The sequence below is a fragment of the Barbatula barbatula genome (assembly GCF_947034865.1).
Source record: "Barbatula barbatula genome assembly, chromosome: 23".
Taxonomy (NCBI): domain Eukaryota; kingdom Metazoa; phylum Chordata; class Actinopteri; order Cypriniformes; family Nemacheilidae; genus Barbatula; species Barbatula barbatula.
The window spans coordinates 13382239-13401737 of record NC_136786.1 but is presented as its reverse complement, the minus strand read 5'-3'; the positions used below and the strand labels follow the sequence as shown (position 1 = coordinate 13401737).

Below are 19499 nucleotides of genomic sequence, written 5' to 3'. Positions count from 1 at the left end.
TTGGAACCAAACTCTTTAAATACAACAAGAAAACAAATTAATTACTAATAAAACTTAAAATGACAGGACAAAATAATTCAAACACTGTTAAACGCAAACGTACGTAACGTTTCAGGAAAACGTGGATCCAAACTGTGTGGGCATGTGCATTACCTATTCATTGTATTTAATGTATTATTGAGCAACTTGTCACAGAAATATTTTTTTTAAAATATATTTTATTATAGATGTATTCTGTGTATAATATAAAGTTATTTACTTAATTGCTTAAATGTGTACTTTAATAGTTTTTATTATACTCTCACTCTCTCATTCCGCCTCACTGCGGCCGTTTCTACGTGCGTTACGTCATTTCCTTCCAACATGGCGCAGGCAGCAGGTCGCTGATGGAAAACTGAGGGATTTACCCCACCTTCTGGCTTTATTTATGTTTCTCTATTGAGGGAACCATTCAGCGGAGAAAAACAATTACACGGGAATATCTAATAATCGCAGATCGAACCGCCATTGGGACAGGTCCTCCTCGCCCCGTCGCAACGAGTCATGTATGAAGGCAAAAAGACGAAAAACATGTTTTTAACCAGAGCTTTGGAAAAGATCTTGGCCGACAAGGAGGTGAAAAAGGCTCATCATTCGCAGCTGCGCAAAGCCTGTGAGGTGGCACTAGGTCAGTATCATTTGGATGCATTGATCGCAGTTTTGAAAAGGTATTTTGGATCTGCATGTGTGGTTTCAATCCTGCCTGTTTAGACACTGAGTACTTAAGAAGAGGCGCATGAAGCCAGCAGCATTGCGGAAGTTATTTTCCTTTTACCTGAAACACGCCACGATCTGAGCCCGTCCTCGCTCATTCTGTATTAAATATCGACAACCATGCGCTGTTTATGTTGAATAAATCTTATTTTGTTCGTGCACGAGTGATGAATATACAGGTTAGGGGAAGCAGGAACTGACAGGGCGAGTTTGTCCTCTTTGGCAGGAGCACAGCCAAAGCGCACAGCCTCAGCATGGGGCTCAGCACAGACTTAACTTTCTTATAATAAACTATTAAAGATGGTCTTGTGTTATATATTATAGCGCGTTGAGAAGCCTTGTGTGTTCCGAAACGGGTCGCGATATTTTTTCGTCGATAAGTGCGAAGACCCCACCTGTCATATTAATGCGAATGACTAACAATTGTTTTTATTAATTGTTGTCTAAACGAGTGAACCTACACTGCACCGCACAACTTCGCTGTCTTATCGTTTTTGTTTGTGCAGAAATGTGGTCGCGTTATCCTCAGTTTGCCCCATAACAACAATGACTGGGCAAGATGGAGAAGAACGCAGGTGTGTGTTCTTGTTGGCATCGTTGTTATCGCGGTATACACGTATTTGCGTTTAAATCAAACGGGTTTATACGTTAGTGGAGATTAAACAGTATTAGATTATGTAGAAACGATCTACAATCCGTTGCGGTCGCTATATATTGATGAATTGTTCGATTCTTTCAAATGATTCGTTTGAACAGATCCGCAAAGGGTATGTAAATAAAGAATATATTAAGGAAGAACAGTATATGACTTTAACCGTACATTCTGGTGCAGTGTTTGACTAAATGCTTAGTTGACGACAAACGCTTTTAACCATTTTTAAGTCGTGAATTTGTTTTAAACATGTTCGGGAACGAACTGTCCGAACGAACCGATTGTCTCATTTGATTCGGAATCCTCGACGCTGCGATGGGCGTAACGGAAGTGCCGTGGTCAGGATAGGGGCCGTGTCTGTTTAAAAGGGCTTGTTTGGGATAAGGTGAACGTCTCTGTCATGCATTTCTCATTAACAATGGTCAATAATTCATGCGTGGTGGTAGATGGATTACAGTGCATTATTTAAAGGGGAAGAAAGAAAAGGCTTCCAAGCTTTCTGACTCGCGTGCACCGTGCATGCAGTGTTTCTTTGGTTGCTTTTGCTTGTGACACATAACAGCATCTTTTCTATTCAGATCAATTTAGTCTTTATGTATGCATACACCAAAGGAGATATTATGACATGGGTGCATGTAGAAGTTTTTGATGTCACTTAGCAAACACAGTGAAGTTAGGACGGCTTCTCAGTGTGCATGTTGGTGAATCATTTAGATAATGTCTAGTAAGCAGTGTTTATACATCACAAAAGGTTCTACACACAGGCGTTATCCTTGCACCTTTGGTCTTTGACTCCTTTAAATATATTTAAAAAATTATCAGGTTAATGTTGATGCTAAAGGACTGGATTCATCACCTGTCACATTTTAAAGATTTGAAAGGTTAACTTCTAAATATCAAAAGACAATAATTGTTACGTAAGAATTGTGTTGTTTAACCAGGTCAATGCAGTTGTTTATTTATGCCTGTACCCCTTGTTCACAGAGCTGTTGGGAATAAGGTTGCATTTTAGAGGTTTTCTGTTCCACAGTGCAGGATACGTCTTTTAGCTTTGATGGCACAGTTATGACAGCACCTGTCAGTAAACTGAGAAATCGTGTTGTAATTGCCAGATCACAGTACATTTGTGTCATCGAAGGAGGTCAAAAGCCTCTGTTAAAAAAACTCCTCTAACTTAATCCCAAATTTTAGCTTTCTCCACGATCCTGGTCTGTCACTTCCCAATTCTGTGTGCGACCAATGCCGGCCATTGATGTAGAAAGTAACTCTATTGTCTAAAAGTAATGGTATTTTACTAAACAATTGACTTACTGTTTGGAATTGCAGGACATATCAGGGAGAAATCAATGGAAATGGGTCTATGCTATGGGAGGAAAAGTTTTTTCTCTGCAGATATAGCAAGCAAACTGTTTTGTGTTGAGCTTTGGAGTTTTTAATAGTCTGCTGTTTGACATATACTTTAAGGTCAGCTTGAATTCAATTTGGCAACACCATTTAACTTTCATACTGTGACTGGATGTTAAATGAGAAAAGCTGTAGGGTGGGAGTCGTGGGTCTTAAATTAATTTCTCAGGGATGTTTGGACGGTAGAAAAAGTCGTTCTGATGGACGAATGCAGTATACATTAGTAAGACAACAGATGCGGTGCAAGAGCGGCGCTTAGTCTTCAGTTTTGCCGGAACAACTCACCTATTGTTTTAAAAAAAAGTCAGGGTAGGATTAATTAAAGTCACACAGGCAATGACAAACACAGACTGAATAACTATGAAATCAGACTCAGTCAAGACAATACATTTATAGCTATACTTTGGGGTTTGGGTTCAGTTTTGTGCAACCTAGTGACCATCTGGTAGTAAATGTGATCCTCCTCCTCATGTAAATGGTATTTCATGATGATCAAATTTGTAAATATTCTCCATGGCCATCCAATAGCTATCACGATTATGAAATTTGGCTGACGATTAATTGTCTATTAAATAATTGCGATTATGGTGATTAATTGTCTGCGCTAAGGCTTTGACAATATAACTATAGATGACAATTAATTTATTAAATGAAGAAAATATATACTTTAGAAATGTGAAAAATTTTAGTTAAATATAGAATAGATATAAAATATAGTTCGATATTAAGGTCTTGCTGTTTAGATGCAGCGAGTATGGAAAAAAACAAATCAACAACAAAAAATGCAAAGCTAATACATCTGAAATGATGGAGAAATGTCAATTGAATGTAACAGTGAGTGCAGATCAAGGACGGTGGATGTAAAATGCAGCTGATACTGCAGATCACCTTTGTTTTCTAAGGATTCACATTAATTGCGGTTATCTGAAATAATTGCGATGAAACGCTTTTTTAATAATTGTGACAGCCCTAATACCCATTTTATGGTCCATGTCCGGAGTACCTGCAAATGCAACAAAAGTTTTTCAATTTGCTGTTTCTACATCAACTGCATGATTCGAGAGCAGACTTTTATGCATGATTTTACCATTACTTCCGTCTGAGACTTTTCCTTTTGCACACTATCAGACATGCAAGCATTAACAGTTTTCTCCCAGTTTTGTTTAAGGCGTTTACATGCAACACAAAATCGGAGTAATGGGCAAAACACTACTTCTGCAGAGCCGGTTTTGCTTACACCGTTTATGACCTTTCACTGATAAAAGAAAATCATTTTACGTGTCTACATGAACTTACTTGTTATCAGCTTATTAGGCATAATCGGAGTAAGAGCGCACTCATTTTGTCATGAAGAACTGGGCCAGATTTCGAGTATTCGGGATTGATTTGCTGACTACACACAATTGAGGAGCATTGAATTTCTCTCATTTTAACTTATATATTGGCTGTAGTTTTATTAGACAAGCCCACCTACCTGCATCCCTTCAAAGTGTCTATAGTTGACTGCTAGGCCAGCTGACATACTGGCTGTAATGGGGCTTTGACATAAAAAAACATATATTGGGCAGCCATGGTCATAAAAGTGGATTACGTAATGACAGCCAAGACTTGAGGAGATTTTCTTGTTCCTTAAGAACAATAAAAACTCGCAGAGCAGGTAAAGCAAGTCATCATTCATCTTTTTTTAGGAAAACCATACATTCAAACAGAGTAGATGAAAGCCCGGGGCAAAGTCCGAACATCTTAATGCATATGACAGACCTTAACAAAAGTCTGGATCTTTTTGAGGAGGGTTTTGAGCTGTCGCTGTCACTTGATTCTGCTCCTATAGTGGCTATCGTAGATTCGTTTCGTATGATATGGATTGGAGACTGCACAAAATCTCTTTAATGTAAAGGGTCTGACCGGACCTTCAAGTGCAATTTGTTTTTAAATGTATATTTAAAATACTATATTGGATCACATGTTTTTGTGTTGTTGTTGTTAAGTGGGTTAATAAAGCATGAGACAAGAATGCTCTACTCCCCATTTTGCATTCATTGTATCATTTATTTTAACTGCTACTACCGCAATAAGTGAAAAGACAGCAATAAACTGTAACAGTAGAATCTATACTCTAAATCAATCGCAATTTGTTTGCAAAAATCATTTTCCAATGTTGTAGTTTTCACCGGTAAACATTGTAGGAACGAAATCACAATTGACCTATCGCTAAGCCCCGCCCCCCTTAGATACTGTCGCTAACTCGGACAAACACACGGAGTTTGCTAATGTCTAACAAAGAGAGCTTTTAGTGTGAAAGCCTTGTCCCAGTTTTTTCACACATTTTGCACACATTCTCCTCGGGAAGCATTCTAGTGGGACAGGCATATATAAAAGATTTTACAAGAAATATGGTAAATAATACGATTAATTTGTAAGCAAGGGTTTACAGATCACAATGCGAGTGGGAGAAGCCGGTCGCCATGATCTCAAGTGTCAATACTGTTCGTATACTGCAGGGTAACATTAAATTAATTTACATTAGATCAGTTTAATATGGAGAGGCACTGACATGTAGACCTTCGTTTGTTTGTTTTTGACCCAGAAAGAGCTCGACATGAGAACAGTTAACTATTTACGTTAGTAGGTTAATAAGTTGAAACATTTTCCATTCCGTACAACAGAAACACGTGGTGTAACGGAGCCTTTAATAACGTGACATTTTAAGCACGGTTAGGTTAAGCAAATGGTATAAAAGGATTTCCATTCTCAATCCTCTCCGGATACCTGGAATCAGTGTTACAAGTCCCCCGGCACAGCGTTTTACCATATTTGTAGCATAAACACCGTAAAAACGAGGAGAGCTTTGGATTTTACAATGCTTCTCTATGGTGCTGAAGGCTCAAGTGGTCCAAATTCAGGTCCCTGTGCAACTGATACTATGCTTATCTGTGTTTGAGGGGAGAGGCTTGGCGAGAGGTCAGTTGGTGTCTGTGATGAGAGTCTTGGTAATGTAGATGCTGTGCTGATTTTCAATTCACCTGCCTTTGACAAATGTGGCAAAACATTCATTTCATACCCCGGCTCCAGGGGCTCTGGCTGCTGGTGGGGAGCTTGTTGCATTTTTGCTAAATATTACAAAAATGCAAATGTTTGGATGTACTGGATATCAAACAGGCTAATTGTGATTCATTGGACTTCTGATACGGCAGTATACTTGTAATGCTTTCCCGAGACCTGCAAAGAAACTCAGAGGAACCAGTAAGCTCGAATATCAGCATGTTTTATTTAGCTTCAGAGTGATCATTTATTACTCACATCCTTCTAACACTTCAGGCGGTTCCGAGTCCTGTCGACACCTGTGCTATTCATCATAAAGTTTTTTATAATGGCCGAAAAACACGAAGGAATTTTTGACGTGGAGCTTAGAGAAGAGAATAAAGTTTGACTATACCTAACACAAATCTGTATATTTGTTTCAGATTTTTAAGCATTTTAAAGAGCAAAACCTCTTTATTTTACTGTTTCTGAATCTATTTTTAATTCCCCACACCTTCTGCCATCATGCAAACAAGACCGTACATTAAAAACGAAATTGGGGTGTAACGGTACGCATATTCGTACCAAACCGTCACAGGGGAAATTCAAAATGAAATAAATGTAAATATGCTATATAATATATAAACTGTAATATCTATAAAACTTTTCAAAATATAAAATGTATTGTTTATTTGCAAACAATCTGCTGATGGACACAATGCTTCCTTTTCACGGGAACATGCCAGGAGAAGATAATGGGGAAATTGCGTCGCTTCTTTTGCCAAGTGCATTCCAAACTTTTACATAATGGCACGCAAATGCCCTGTTCACTCCAAAGTCTAAACTCCAAGGGCTCCGCCCTTCGAAAGAGTAGGGTATAGAAATAATGACTATATTTGGAATGTTGCCCGTGATGGTTCGGTATGAATACATGCACCCTACTATTTCATGTAAAAGATCAGGTTTTGGATGAAAGTTTGTGCTGCTTAGATCTGACACCAAATACTGCATTTCATTACTGGCCTTTGTAAATAATGCACCGTCTTTCAGTAGCGCTATTCTGTGTCTGACAGGTGCTGAATTAATCATAATTCTGCCACAAGATAATGAGAGACAATACAGATTGACCATAAAACACTTCTGTGTGTTTTTGACGTCATCGAGCAGTCACAGAAGAGTAGTTGGTTATGATGAATATATGTATTTTGTATCTCCCTAGAGAAGGGATAGTTTTTTTACTTGACATGTTGTGGTCATGTACTTGTGTCCAAATCCGCCTGACTTTATTTTTTCTTTGGAACACAATGAGAAATATTTTTAGAAGGTTTTTTTCTCCTTACAATGAAAGTAAATGGTTTGGCGATTGGATGCTGTCAGTCTGTAAAATGTGTGTGCCTGACATCTCTTTTTGTTTCCCATTGAAGAAATAAGGTCTTAAGAGTTTAAATGAGGATGCGAGGGACGGTATACGATAATGCATTACTTTTGAATTGTTTGAGGTACCCTAAAGGGGAGCAATTGAAAGAAGTTTCTCTTGGAGGGGTTTATTTTACACACTGTATCAGCTAAGCCACTATCAGTAATATTTAAAGTGACGCAGCTAAAATGATCAAAAATACAGATCAGATTCACATAAACCTTTTTATCAAACTTAACCATCCCAACCTTAGAGGAAGATTAGAGATGTTAAACACAAGACAGCAGAAAAATATTGTCATCGCACAGACCACAGTTGTTTTGAGACTCGTGTGGTGATTAATTTTTACTGCTATTGTGGTGAATTGCCACTCCTGCTGTGGAAATAAACATGTTTCATTGATTTTCAAAATAAAAATGCAAAAACCACATTGTCTTTTTCAGACATTGAATTCCAAATGCAGTCATTTAGTATCCAGTCAGATCGGTGGCTGTCGTCTTGTTGTCAGCTTTGGGGTGATTAGTTGGCATGGCTACACCAGGTCCACCCTCCTGCCCCACATGTTGCGTTGTCTGGACAACCTTCCCAGCATTTCCTGCAGGCCTCAAATGTAATTACAGCTGGGTATTTTCTTTATCTCCCACACAATTCCACTGTCAGATGGTCTAGTGCACCCTCTTCAAGCACAGAAGAAGCCCAGCCGGGTGTTTATCTCAGCGGGTGTAAAGACCATCCTGGTCCTCCCCTTTCACTGGGGCTCTGGTGCATCCAAGAGTCTGTGTTTGTGGAATTGGTGGGTGGATGCTTGATATCTCATCTGTGGGCTAAATAGATACATTATGCAAATGTGTCTATGATGTTGTTTTCCTTCCACGGACCAACAGAAGGCTGCAATGGCAATATTATGAAGGAGCCAGTGCCAGAGAAATCAGGGCTGTCTTTGCATGAAGGGTTGAAAAAAATCCAGATTGAATTCAGCACGAGCACACAATACATCATTGCAATAATCCCTTAATGTTTTTTAAATTATATACCTACGCGCCCGATTTCCAACAAAACGCAGACATAACACAGTTTGACTTACCACGTGCAGTTGATGTCCGTCATCTTTTAGCACCGGGACCGTGCCATCTAGCAGTTTTAAACGATCTCCTAACCCAGTGTTATATAGACGTTTTATATAACATTCATCACTGAAATGGCGTGAATAGACAAACACACCTCAGCTTCTCTCACTATTGCAATAGTAACAAGCTGCATCTGCAGGCCCACAGCGCAGCCAATCTTGACGCAGTGCAGCCAATCTTGATAAGTGGGTCTTCCTATTGCTCGTGAGTTGGCACATGGGCGGGCTATTTCTTTCTCCTTACTGTGGGTGGGCTTTTCCGGGAGAATTGACCAGTAAATGGAATATAACCCGTTACGAAACAGGGATCCATACCAAAAAACTTTCCGAAACACGTTGTTGTTTAAACAGTGTAAAGAATTTCAAGTGTCATGCTTGAAATAGCACGTTCTTTCAGTATCCGAGATATGTAAAGTTGCTCTAGGAGGTACTATGTATGAAGTAAAATATCTTACTTAGAATTCATTTTATATTTATAGTAAATTAATAAAAAGTACCCCCATGAAATATGTGATAACACTTGTTTGGTAAGGTGAAGACGCCTCCCTATAAGAACTAATGATGTCTAACTCCTGTGGTCTGCCACATTTATTAATTTTACAAATACTAACCAGGGAGGCAAAGAAAAATGACTGGGTTTGTAAGGCAAGAGATCGTTTCAATTTCTCCTGGTTGTCAAGTGTGCCAGCGCAGTGTGGATGTCTGTGCTTTGAAATGGTAATGCATCCGTGGGAATGACGGAAAAGATGTTCCGCTCTCAGGAACCAGCAGTAACAAACAGTGATGTTGGGTTTGGAGGCTCTGGTTGTTTGATCTTTGCAAACGTTGGCATGCTTAGTTGTTCTCTGGTTTACTTGTTGTCTGAAAACTAGATCCATAAATGCACCAGGAGATACTAAAGTAGAGCAATGGTGGTTACAATTTACAGTTAAATGTCTCTGGTTTTTAAAACATTTATACATAACTTAATTCTGTTAGCACGTGCCACAGTAGTCTGTGTTGTCGTGAATTTGACAGCTTGTCAGATTTATTTACCTTTGATATTTATACAAAAAGGTATAAATGTTCTTTATGGCACCCTATCTACAACTCTATTTCTACTTGTAAATAGGGTTGTGTTTAGCGTATCGATCATTATTAGTCGATGAGTAAAAGTTCACAACACATATATACCATAAAATAGTAATTCACTGAAATGATTCATTTGAAAAAGTTAAAACAACCTATTTCGTCCTATGTTTCACTGATGCGGTCCTCCATATTGTTAAGTAATCTAAATAATACTCAAGTAAATAATGTAAACACAGCTTTGAAGATTGTGCTTGTTGGTGACACCAACAATGTTAGATGCTGCACTGGCTGGATAAAAGCATCTGCTAAATATAATTAATCTAAATTTGAAATTAAGTTGTGTTTATAATATTTTAAGTGTACTGTGTCATCGTGTGCAGATTTGTAATGCTGTAACAAGTTTTACAAACAAACATGGAAACATAAAGTATGCACGTTAAAATAACAACAAAAAGTGAAAACAAAAAATTATGGAAATAAAAATGAGTTGAATTCTTAAAACCCCCATGCAAAAGAAGCCGAAGGTGGGCAGCAGATTAGAGTTTTCCAGTAGCCTGGAGGGATTTACACCCAGATGGTCTCATGAAAGAAGCTTTGCTCTGTTTTGGCCCGTACAAGTCCTCTCAAGACAGAAATGACTGGAGGAAGTGAGGAATATCTCAATTAACTTCTTATCAACATCTGAAACCTTTCTATGTCCAGTTGGACTTAATTCACAAGCATTCTGGCGACGGTTGCAGTTAGTTTTTTATGGTTGACTGCAGTTCTTGCTATTGCATTAGCGTACGCATGTTGCCTTGGTGCTGATCACACTGGCGAGCTCCCGTAGGACTGTTTATCTTTCCCTGACGCTGCAGCATGTGTGTTTACCACAAGACACACCACAATTCACTCCGCTGTAGCTTTTTGCCTAATTAATGGAACAAACGTCTCCCTGTGGCCGGATACTGAATTGGCTGAAGATATTACACGCCCTGAGTTGCTTGCCCCAGGTGTCCCAGTGTCGTTCAGCGACCGCATGGTGCGGGGCTTCATATTTAGGGCTCAACGTTCGGAGTCGAGATTGAGAAATATGTAATTACAGAGCTCGTCTGCAATTTGCCGAAGAGGGGGAGACTGTCAACAGTCCTGGCTTTTAGTCGTCCTGCAGAGTTAAACTCCCTGCGAAGCAGCTGTACGGGGCGACATGTCGCCGCATTCGTTCGGCAGACCTCCCACAGCCGCGAGTGAAAGTGAAGCTATTTCTGCTTCATTAGAGTTGCGACTGACACCTCCAGAGCCGATATGGTCTCAGGTGTAACACGGATATGTTTGACGTCTACGTCATGTGATGTAATTTGAATGTTTTCCCTGGATCATCATTCCTGTACAGAATATAGATTTTTTTAAGTTGAAATCTGTATTTCTTTTTTCAAAAAAAATCTGTTATTGAGCACATGCAAGTGGGCAGTGGACAAATATACAGTACTACATGTGTCATATGGTGTGACAACAATTCTTTTTAAACATACTGTTAATAATATATTATTTTATATTAATATAACATATTTATTAATTCAAAAACGTTATAACCCATTTTATTGTTATCTAGGTGCCTTTTCCTATGTTTTTAAAATATTCCTCACTTCCTCCAGTCATGTCACAATAAATGTGCCAACAATTATAGATTGCAGCCTTAATGTTGACAAATGTTAGCAGAAGTATTATTTTCTGCTTTTATTTGCGAATCAGCATCAGTGTTCTGTTTTGTGGAAGACATTTCTTACTCTAAACGATTAGAAGTGTAACTTGAATTCAGTTGAAGCATTTGTACCGTCATGGCCTATATGGAAAAACACCTGTGAATTCCTCTTAGTTTTATAACACAAGAATCATGCAAATATTATTTTACAGATTTAATATGTGAATCAATTCTATAGTTATAAAATGTTCTCACAGATTCATTTATTGTAGTTACAGCGACGGTTTTCTTTCATGTTGGACCCCTGGCCTAGCAGTTGCAGGGCACGCGTTCTATCTACATATGTAATTTCATGGTTTTCACATGAGGGGGTACATTTCTGGTTGTTTTCTGTTCTTTTCCCCATCATTTCCTTTTCATACGAACCATAAACCCTCAACACTTTGGAATATGCTGAACATTGCGTTCTAAGGCCCAACTGCATCCGTTTTTGGTTTCAAGCTTGGTTTACATTAGTTGTACTTCTGTTAGTCCTCTGATTGGTGTGAATCACATCTCTGTGCTGTTAAGATGATGGTACTTGTTATTTCATCACTTTCATCTCAAATGTCGTGCCTCGTCCCCAGTGCACGATTATCTTCAAGCCACCAACAGCACCTCAAAACATACATCAAAATCTGGATGAATAATTCTTATCATATTAGTCTTCATTTTAGTATGTTTTCTTTGCAAGCAGATCTATTTCTGTAAGCTTAAACTCGTAAACGTCTGTAAGCTTAAACTAGGTTACCCGAGGTTGCGCTCATTTTCTGTTTCCCCTAAACCAGTGGTTCTCAAACTTTCAGATCAAGTACCACCTAATGACTGCCATAGAAAATCATATGAATAAACACTCAAATTAATAGTAGAGCTGAGAATCTTTATCTTAACACTTCGAGTAAGTGCAGACGCGTGTTGAATTAGCACTTTGCAGCAATAACAACAGCTTTAAACAGCGGTTCAAGTGCAGAAACACTTAAGAAACTTATTTTGCATGCATCTCGTCGGAAGGTGGAGGGTGAGGGACTCACAAGTGCCTGTTTGCATCGACCGATGATAAATAAACTATAATTCATGCTATTTTACAATTGCACATAGGCTGAGATCTATTCCGTATTTATAACACTAAATTTAAAGTAATATATAGAGTTTTTCATTTTCTGTGGTGTCACGTACCACCAGAGTCTCTTCAAGTGCCACTCGAGGTATGCATACCACAGTTTGAGATCTGCTGCCCTTAACTGTTCTATTCAGTTTGTGGTACAAATACCTCAAATATAAAACTTTGTGTTACCTGAACGTGTGGCCATGATGATAAGGACATTTCTTTGATTTGGATAATGGTGGTAGTGGATCAAAGCCAGCATTCCTGTGTTGAGGCCCACATAAGCAGGATAATGTGAATCAGAAAGAGTTTGATTTCTGCTACGGCTCAGACACAAACACTAAGTGCTTTGTGTTGACGGTACGTATCAGTTTTCAGAGGGGGTGACTTGACCTTGTAAACGCCAGTAAGTAACTTTGCCGTGAACTTTTGTGGACTGTTACATTCATCAGATTTGGCAGATGATAAAAGACGAAAGACCTTTAAAGTGAACGAGAAAGCAAAGCCATATCTATGGAACAGAATGTCATGGAGAGATTGGCTTTTTTAAACTGTCTGGTTTCAAAACGACCTAGAAGTCCAAGCAAATGCACAGCAACACCCAGGTGACCACTGCCTGGCATCTTGAAATCAAATTTTTTCTTGGGCATGTAACAGTAAAGTTTAATTTTATTTCGTGATGTCTAGAAGTGTTTAAGTAACAAGAGGTGTGTATAGAGGTGAGGCAAAGCTCCATATTTTTACAGGTTAATGTCATGGATATAGTGCATATGACATCATTATCTCTCCCTCTCAAACACATTCGCTCTCATTCATAGGCAGATGAATGCAGTTTTTTTTCCTAGGTGGTGTGGAATGCTGTGTGTCCCAGACCTGATGTTCACTGAAGGGATAGAGGCCCCGTCGAATAATAGAGGGGACTTGGGGAACCATGTCCTAATGTGGGTCAACAACCTTGTCCCTCTCATTCACCATATACATTATGTATTTCATTTCATTAAACCATAGTATTCTATTTGAATGCTGTTTATTTAAACAGGAAAACTGTGCATATTGGTGTTGAATATTAGCAATATATATCTTTTATTTTATTGGTCAAATGAAGTTAATTTTATTCATTTTTAATGTTTACGTTAATCACATTAATGTCTTGTGTTCTGTCCATAACCGTGACAGTAACCATAATTGTAGGTAAATAATTCATTTAGTTTTGTATTGTTTTAAATTAAGGAAAACAATTAAACCTCCAAAAATAGTTGAATTGGTAGTCATTTGGGTTCAATAACGGTTCTTCTGATTTAGAAAAAAGAAACTGGGTGTGTTTATTTATCACGCTTTGTGTTGGAGATCATGTGTGCTGTGTGGCACTCTCCGATATCATGAGTGCCGTGTGACCCTGTCACGTTTTATATGATTCCTTTGAAACTCATTATAACTGATAGAAACGTATTTATGCGGTGTCATAACATGTTGTGCCAACTGTCGGCTCAAGAAGTGTTTGCACTGGCAACATTACAGCAGTGCAATGGCGCCAACTGTTAGAGTGCATCAGTGTGAGATACATTGAGATCGTGTTTGGTGGTACTTGTCAGGTTTGTGGGATGTGTAGGAAGGAAGAGTCATTTCATTCCAGTGATGGAGGGCTGGTTACAAGCGTGACCCTGGATGTCAAAGTGCCAAATTCCTAGTCTACCAGTCCAATCACTGCTGTGCCATTGAAGACATTTTACCAGGTCACTTCAATCTGTGCTTCAGTGTTTGAAATAAAGGATTCGGATAAAAGCTTTTTGTGTAGAGAATTCATGTGTACCTGGTTGCATTCTGAGTTCCACATGACCATTATATTACATTATCTATCGTGTTGTTTTTCGATCATTGTGTTGCCTTGATGAATTATTTGATTTCTAAAATGATGAATATGTTGCTCATGTATTACCGCTAAAAATACAATTATTAACAACATGGAGTTTAGACTATTGCCACATCCCTGCAAACAGCCCTGGATTTCTGTGAAACCTATAGATGGGATGCTTCCCTGTAACATTTCTCTGACGTTTCAGCTTTGATGTGGAGGCTGTTTGTTTGTTCAAGCCTGGAGCTTTTCAAGGTCGGTTCACAGCTCTCTGTGAAGATTAGAAAAATAAATGCGCTGAATGGACCCAATGCAATAGATGAAGACAAATCTAAACCAAGGATATTGTGTTGAAAATTCAAGTAACATGGCACATGTTGCTATGGTTTCCATGTTTATTCAGGGAGGGTCTACAGCTAACACTGATTGAACTGATCTACATCCTCCACCGCAGTGAATGCGTGGCTACATGTAAAACCAGAAATGGATTGTGCAAAAATGTTAATGTCTTGGGACTTTATTTTTTCAGCTTAACACAAATGCATTTATATTAAAATGCTGTCTGTGTTGAGGGAATCAATTATGAATATTAAATATCTTGTGTAAAATATTGCTTTAATATCGTCATGTTATTCATGAATCATTGGCTGTGTCGGAAACCGCAAGGACGTACTGAATTTGAATAAGTACATTTACGCATGTTATGCTCTAACAACTGAGCCTCAGGAAGGCTGTACCTACCTATCTGCCGTTAAAACAGTACGTTATTATATAGTATGAGTGGGAGTAGAGCTGCAACTAACGATTATTTTAATAATCGATTAATCTGTCGATTATTTGTTCGATTAATCGATGAATCGGATACAAATTTTTAAAAGCATTCATTTTCAACCCTTTATTGAAAAATAGAACTGACATTGCAAAACATATTTTTTTCTGGAATTTTTTCGGGTCTCTCTGATGGTCTTTCCTCTACCTCCGCTCTGCTTTTTTAATTTATTTTTTCTCCGCTATGCTGCGCGGCGTGATCAACTTTTTTTAGTCCTGTGACACACTAGATGCGTGGCGTGAGCGTCTCAGAAGCCTGGCGTGACCGTTTTTAAATCGGCTCCCATGTTAACAGGTTAGAGCTTGCACACTGCCTGCGTGAGACGAGCCGCACGGAAAACGCGTGCATGCTAGGAATTGAATCGACGCCTATTTTTCACGAGACACGCAAGCGTGTGTTGGAAGCGTTTCCAGGCAAAATAGAATAGGAAAAGATGTTTATATGTAATTTTGTACACGAATACATATTAATGAATGCCATTTTGATGTTTGAAAGCTAATCATCATTTATTTGAACGTATTTTCAAATTGAATTTCATTAAACCAACATCTACACGTTACGGGGTTTACATGTCCACTGTAGAAAACATCAGGACTTAAATCATGTTTATAATGCATTTTTGGAGAAACAACAAGTGAATATTGAAATAAATTATACATTAATATTCCTATTAAGTATGAGATATTATTACTAAAATGTTGCAAATGAATACTCCAATTAACTACTTTTTTCCATAAAATCTTCCTCCAAGAAAATGCTTAGGCTATATCCAATGAAAAGATACATTGCATTGAATGGGAATATTAATGTATGTCCATCTGAAACACATATTGCATAAAGTAACATCAATTGATTACGTTACATCTTTAATAACATATCTGAGAATCATCTTAATACGAATTGTGGTTCGTATTAAACCCCAAAATGTATTGGTGACTGAATTATTTTTGTTTTTTATGCTCTTAACAATGTGATTAAAAATGGAAAAAAATATGACACACTACAATAACAACGTAGTCTAGTGTGTCATCTGAGTGACGGTCCAACATCAGGTAATAAAGCTACAAAACATTTGGAAATGTTATTTAAATAAACAGACAGCCTACTTACTCATTTTTCGGATTTTGGAAGGTGTAGGTTATGTGAAAAAAGTTTAAACTTGTCGTGAATACAAGACCGTTGTCTGTCGGCGGCCTCCCTCTATGTCACCTATAGCAGCAGCAGCGCGCCAGCGCCGCGTCAGGCATGGTGCTGGTGTGCAAAGATACAGAAAACACGACCCAGCCGCCACAGAGCTGACACGCAACAGAAACGCCACGCTCACGCCACTCAAACATGTCGCGCGCGTTATAGTCGCGCGATACAACGAATCGATAATGAAATTCGTTGCCAACATTTTTAATAATCGATTTTTATCGATTTTATCGATTCGTTGTTGCAGCCCTAAGTGGGAGTAATATGAATACATTTCGGACATACTGCATCCTCTTTGAACTATGACGTATTAACAACAACCTACATATGAGCGTTTATGAAAACATAATTTAGTCACGAGAAATTCATTTATTGGCTCTTTTACATTAAAAGCAGACGTCCACCTTAAAGATTCCCACTATATTTGATTGACTTTTGAAATTTGACCGTTGCTCAGCTCTCGGTGCATCATGGGATCAAGTGTCCATCCGATCCACACTCGCAGATTTCGACGGAAGTAGTGGACCATCTTTTTTTGCGTACGGAGGTTTCGGACATACAATAGGCCCTGTTCACATGACGACACACATCTTGTTTGTTGCAAAACGGAAGTTATAAAACACTGCTTTGCGAAAAGACGGAAGTTGAATGACGGCATATTCATGACTTCTTTTCGCCTACTATATAGTATGGAAGTAGACAATTTCGTACGCAGCCATAGTCATTAATGTAACTAATAATATCCAAGGATGTACCAAAATTGATTTTTTTTTATAAAAATGATTATTCTTTGTAATGGTCTAAATTATTGTAATATTTAAAATGTTATATTATATTATAAATGTATGGGGTTGCTCACAAAACACATTTAATACTTTTATATTTTAGCTATATGCTAATCAGAGCAATGTGCTAATTAAAGAAATGCTAAAAATAGTGTAACAAGGTGAATACACCAGACACGCCCAGAAAGACACGACAAAATACATTAGAAACGCATTATGATTAAAAATATTGTCGACACTGGACGCAGTGTGTCTACACCGGACTACACCGTGTTCGGCATCAGTTCTCAATAATCTCTCCCTGAGTTATGTTCAGAGGCAGTTTTTTCTGGTGGAGGGCTGTCTGTCATCACAGCGTGTAGATGTCTTCATGCTTCTATACTCGTCATTGTTTACTGCCGAGGGGAGGAAAGAGATCGTCTCTCTACAGTATTACATTGTTCCTGTACTCAACACTTAGTCATTCATGACTGCAGCTGCTTGGTGTGACCACAGGCCCTCGTTCAGCAAAAACATATTCAAACCAAATTACTTTTAAGACATCAGCACAGATTGCAGTCAGAAATCCGGACCTGTGAGGAACAGATCAAAGCGGCTGTACGCTAATGAATCAACTTGATGTGACTAATCTAAAGTCTCATTTATGTCATTTGGAAAGTTTGCAGTGAGAACTCTGATGCTTGTTAGTACATCATCTTGACTCCGATGGTAATAAGTGATTTTTGAGGAAGAGGTTTTAAAGCTGAATAGGTTCCGTAGCGCTCACTTAACAGGATGTTTATCGCGAGATGTAAATAATGGAGCCATCTTTTATGTTTGATGTCATTGAGAACAACCTCATGATTGACTTTCTCCGTCTTACATGTTTTTTTCCAGTTAATGTACCCCTGCTGGTGCTCACAAAGAGCGATTTAAACAATCTTAACTTATCTTGCACTGTCTGTGCTAAAGACGTGGATAAGACCTTAAATCACCATGTTGTCTGCGTAAACAGGGGGCGCAATGGGCAAAATACGTTGACTGAAAACGTACACATGACCTTTGGTTTGGACCGAATGCAATAATTGGGGGAACGTTTTTCTGTTCCTACGCCTTTCACAGAGGATATATCCATTTTAAAAATGTAATTGGACCACTTTACTTATTGATTGTTTCCGGACACGATCACCTATTCTGCCTTTAAAGCAGAATTTTCACAAAGCTATGGAAAGAGTTAAAGGGATAGTTAACAGAAAGTTCACCTAAAAACTAAAATTCTGTCATCATTTATTCACCCTCTTGTCATTTCAAACCTGTATGACTTTATTTATTTTGCAGCACTCAAAAGATGATATTTCGAAGAATGTAAAAAGCACCATTGACTTGCATTGCGTTGGGGACCAACAGTTTTTGATTACAACATACATTTAATGTATTGTATTGCGATACATCATTACAGAGGTAAAACTACCTGATAGACATAGCAGCATCCTACAATCCAGTTGGTAAACTTTCTCAAGCATTTCTTCAAAAACCCCAGTCAATGTAGGTCTGATGTTCCTTCAGGTTGTTACAGGGGATTTGTCCGAATTGTGACGCATCTTGAGATTTGCGTAACGCATCATACTGCTCTTAAAAGCTGCTCTTGAACTCCTAATGCTTATTGTTTTCCTGGTAGAAGACTTTAAACAAGTCAACCATCCGATTAAGGCTGTATTTATCGCTGCCTATAATTCTGCCACTATTAGTCTCTATGGGACGGATATTTTTTATTTTCACAATTCAGTAACTCTGCTTTCTCTTTTTCTTTTCAGAGGAGATCAAGGCAGAGTCAGAGACATTAAGGTAAGTCGATTTCTTATGCCGTACCCCATGCCTGGAGATATTTAACATGCATTTCAAGCTCCCCTGTATTCTAGCCATGCTCGATGCTTGTTAGGCACATATGACATTTTCCAGAGGATGACCTCACGCAGTCCCTTTGTGTTCTGCCCGCTCCCTTGGCCTCATTGTGATTTGTGTGTGCATTCACTGGTGATAGAAAAGCACATCTCTCGGCCTGCGCTCGGGGACCTCGCTGTGTGTCTGGGGCGCAGGAATGAGCCACTGTTTTCAGGACTCTCAACAGGGCAACAGCAGCACATTTTGAGCCCCGTCTCGTCTGGCTCGGGCCTTCATCTCGAATGGCTCCCCGGGGCAGCATCCTTTCACCCTTTGCATCCATTAATTCACATCTCACTGGTTTCCTCCAGCTGTCTTGCTTTGTGTTTGTTCTTGTTTGCTTTTGATATTTCCCTCTTTTGTTGTTTTCGTTCTGTTTGGTGATCTTTGTCCTGCACTCTCTCTATCAACATTAGCTTGCATACATTTGATGTTTAAACATTACGTTTCTGTTAGATGATGCAGAATGACATTCAGCAGATCATCTGGATTTTTTTGGACTGAACTTTCCCTGATGTCTCAGCGATGTACTATACCTGCACTCCCCTGTAAATGATCCTTGGATTTTTCCCATGTGCCGAGTTGTATTGGTTAAGGCTGAGAGAGTAAAAGAGAGAGTTCAGACTGAGCGAGAGCCGTGTGAGGTAATC

General features: G+C 38.7%; 1 protein-coding gene across 2 annotated transcripts in view; it reads left to right on the top strand.

Moving 5' to 3' along the window:
- Positions 1-345: 345 nt before the first annotated feature.
- arfgef1 (ADP-ribosylation factor guanine nucleotide-exchange factor 1 (brefeldin A-inhibited)) overlaps positions 346-19499 on the top strand; it is a 46391-nt gene continuing 27237 nt past the window's right edge. The window contains exons 1-2 of one of the 2 annotated variants that reach the window (XM_079488076.1): positions 346-667; positions 18723-18753. In XM_079488076.1, the coding sequence (XP_079344202.1) occupies positions 544-667; positions 18723-18753 (155 nt within the window). In that variant the 5' untranslated portion in view covers positions 346-543. The remainder of the gene's footprint in view (positions 668-18722; positions 18754-19499) is intronic. The other variant, XM_079488077.1, reaches the window with a different exon arrangement.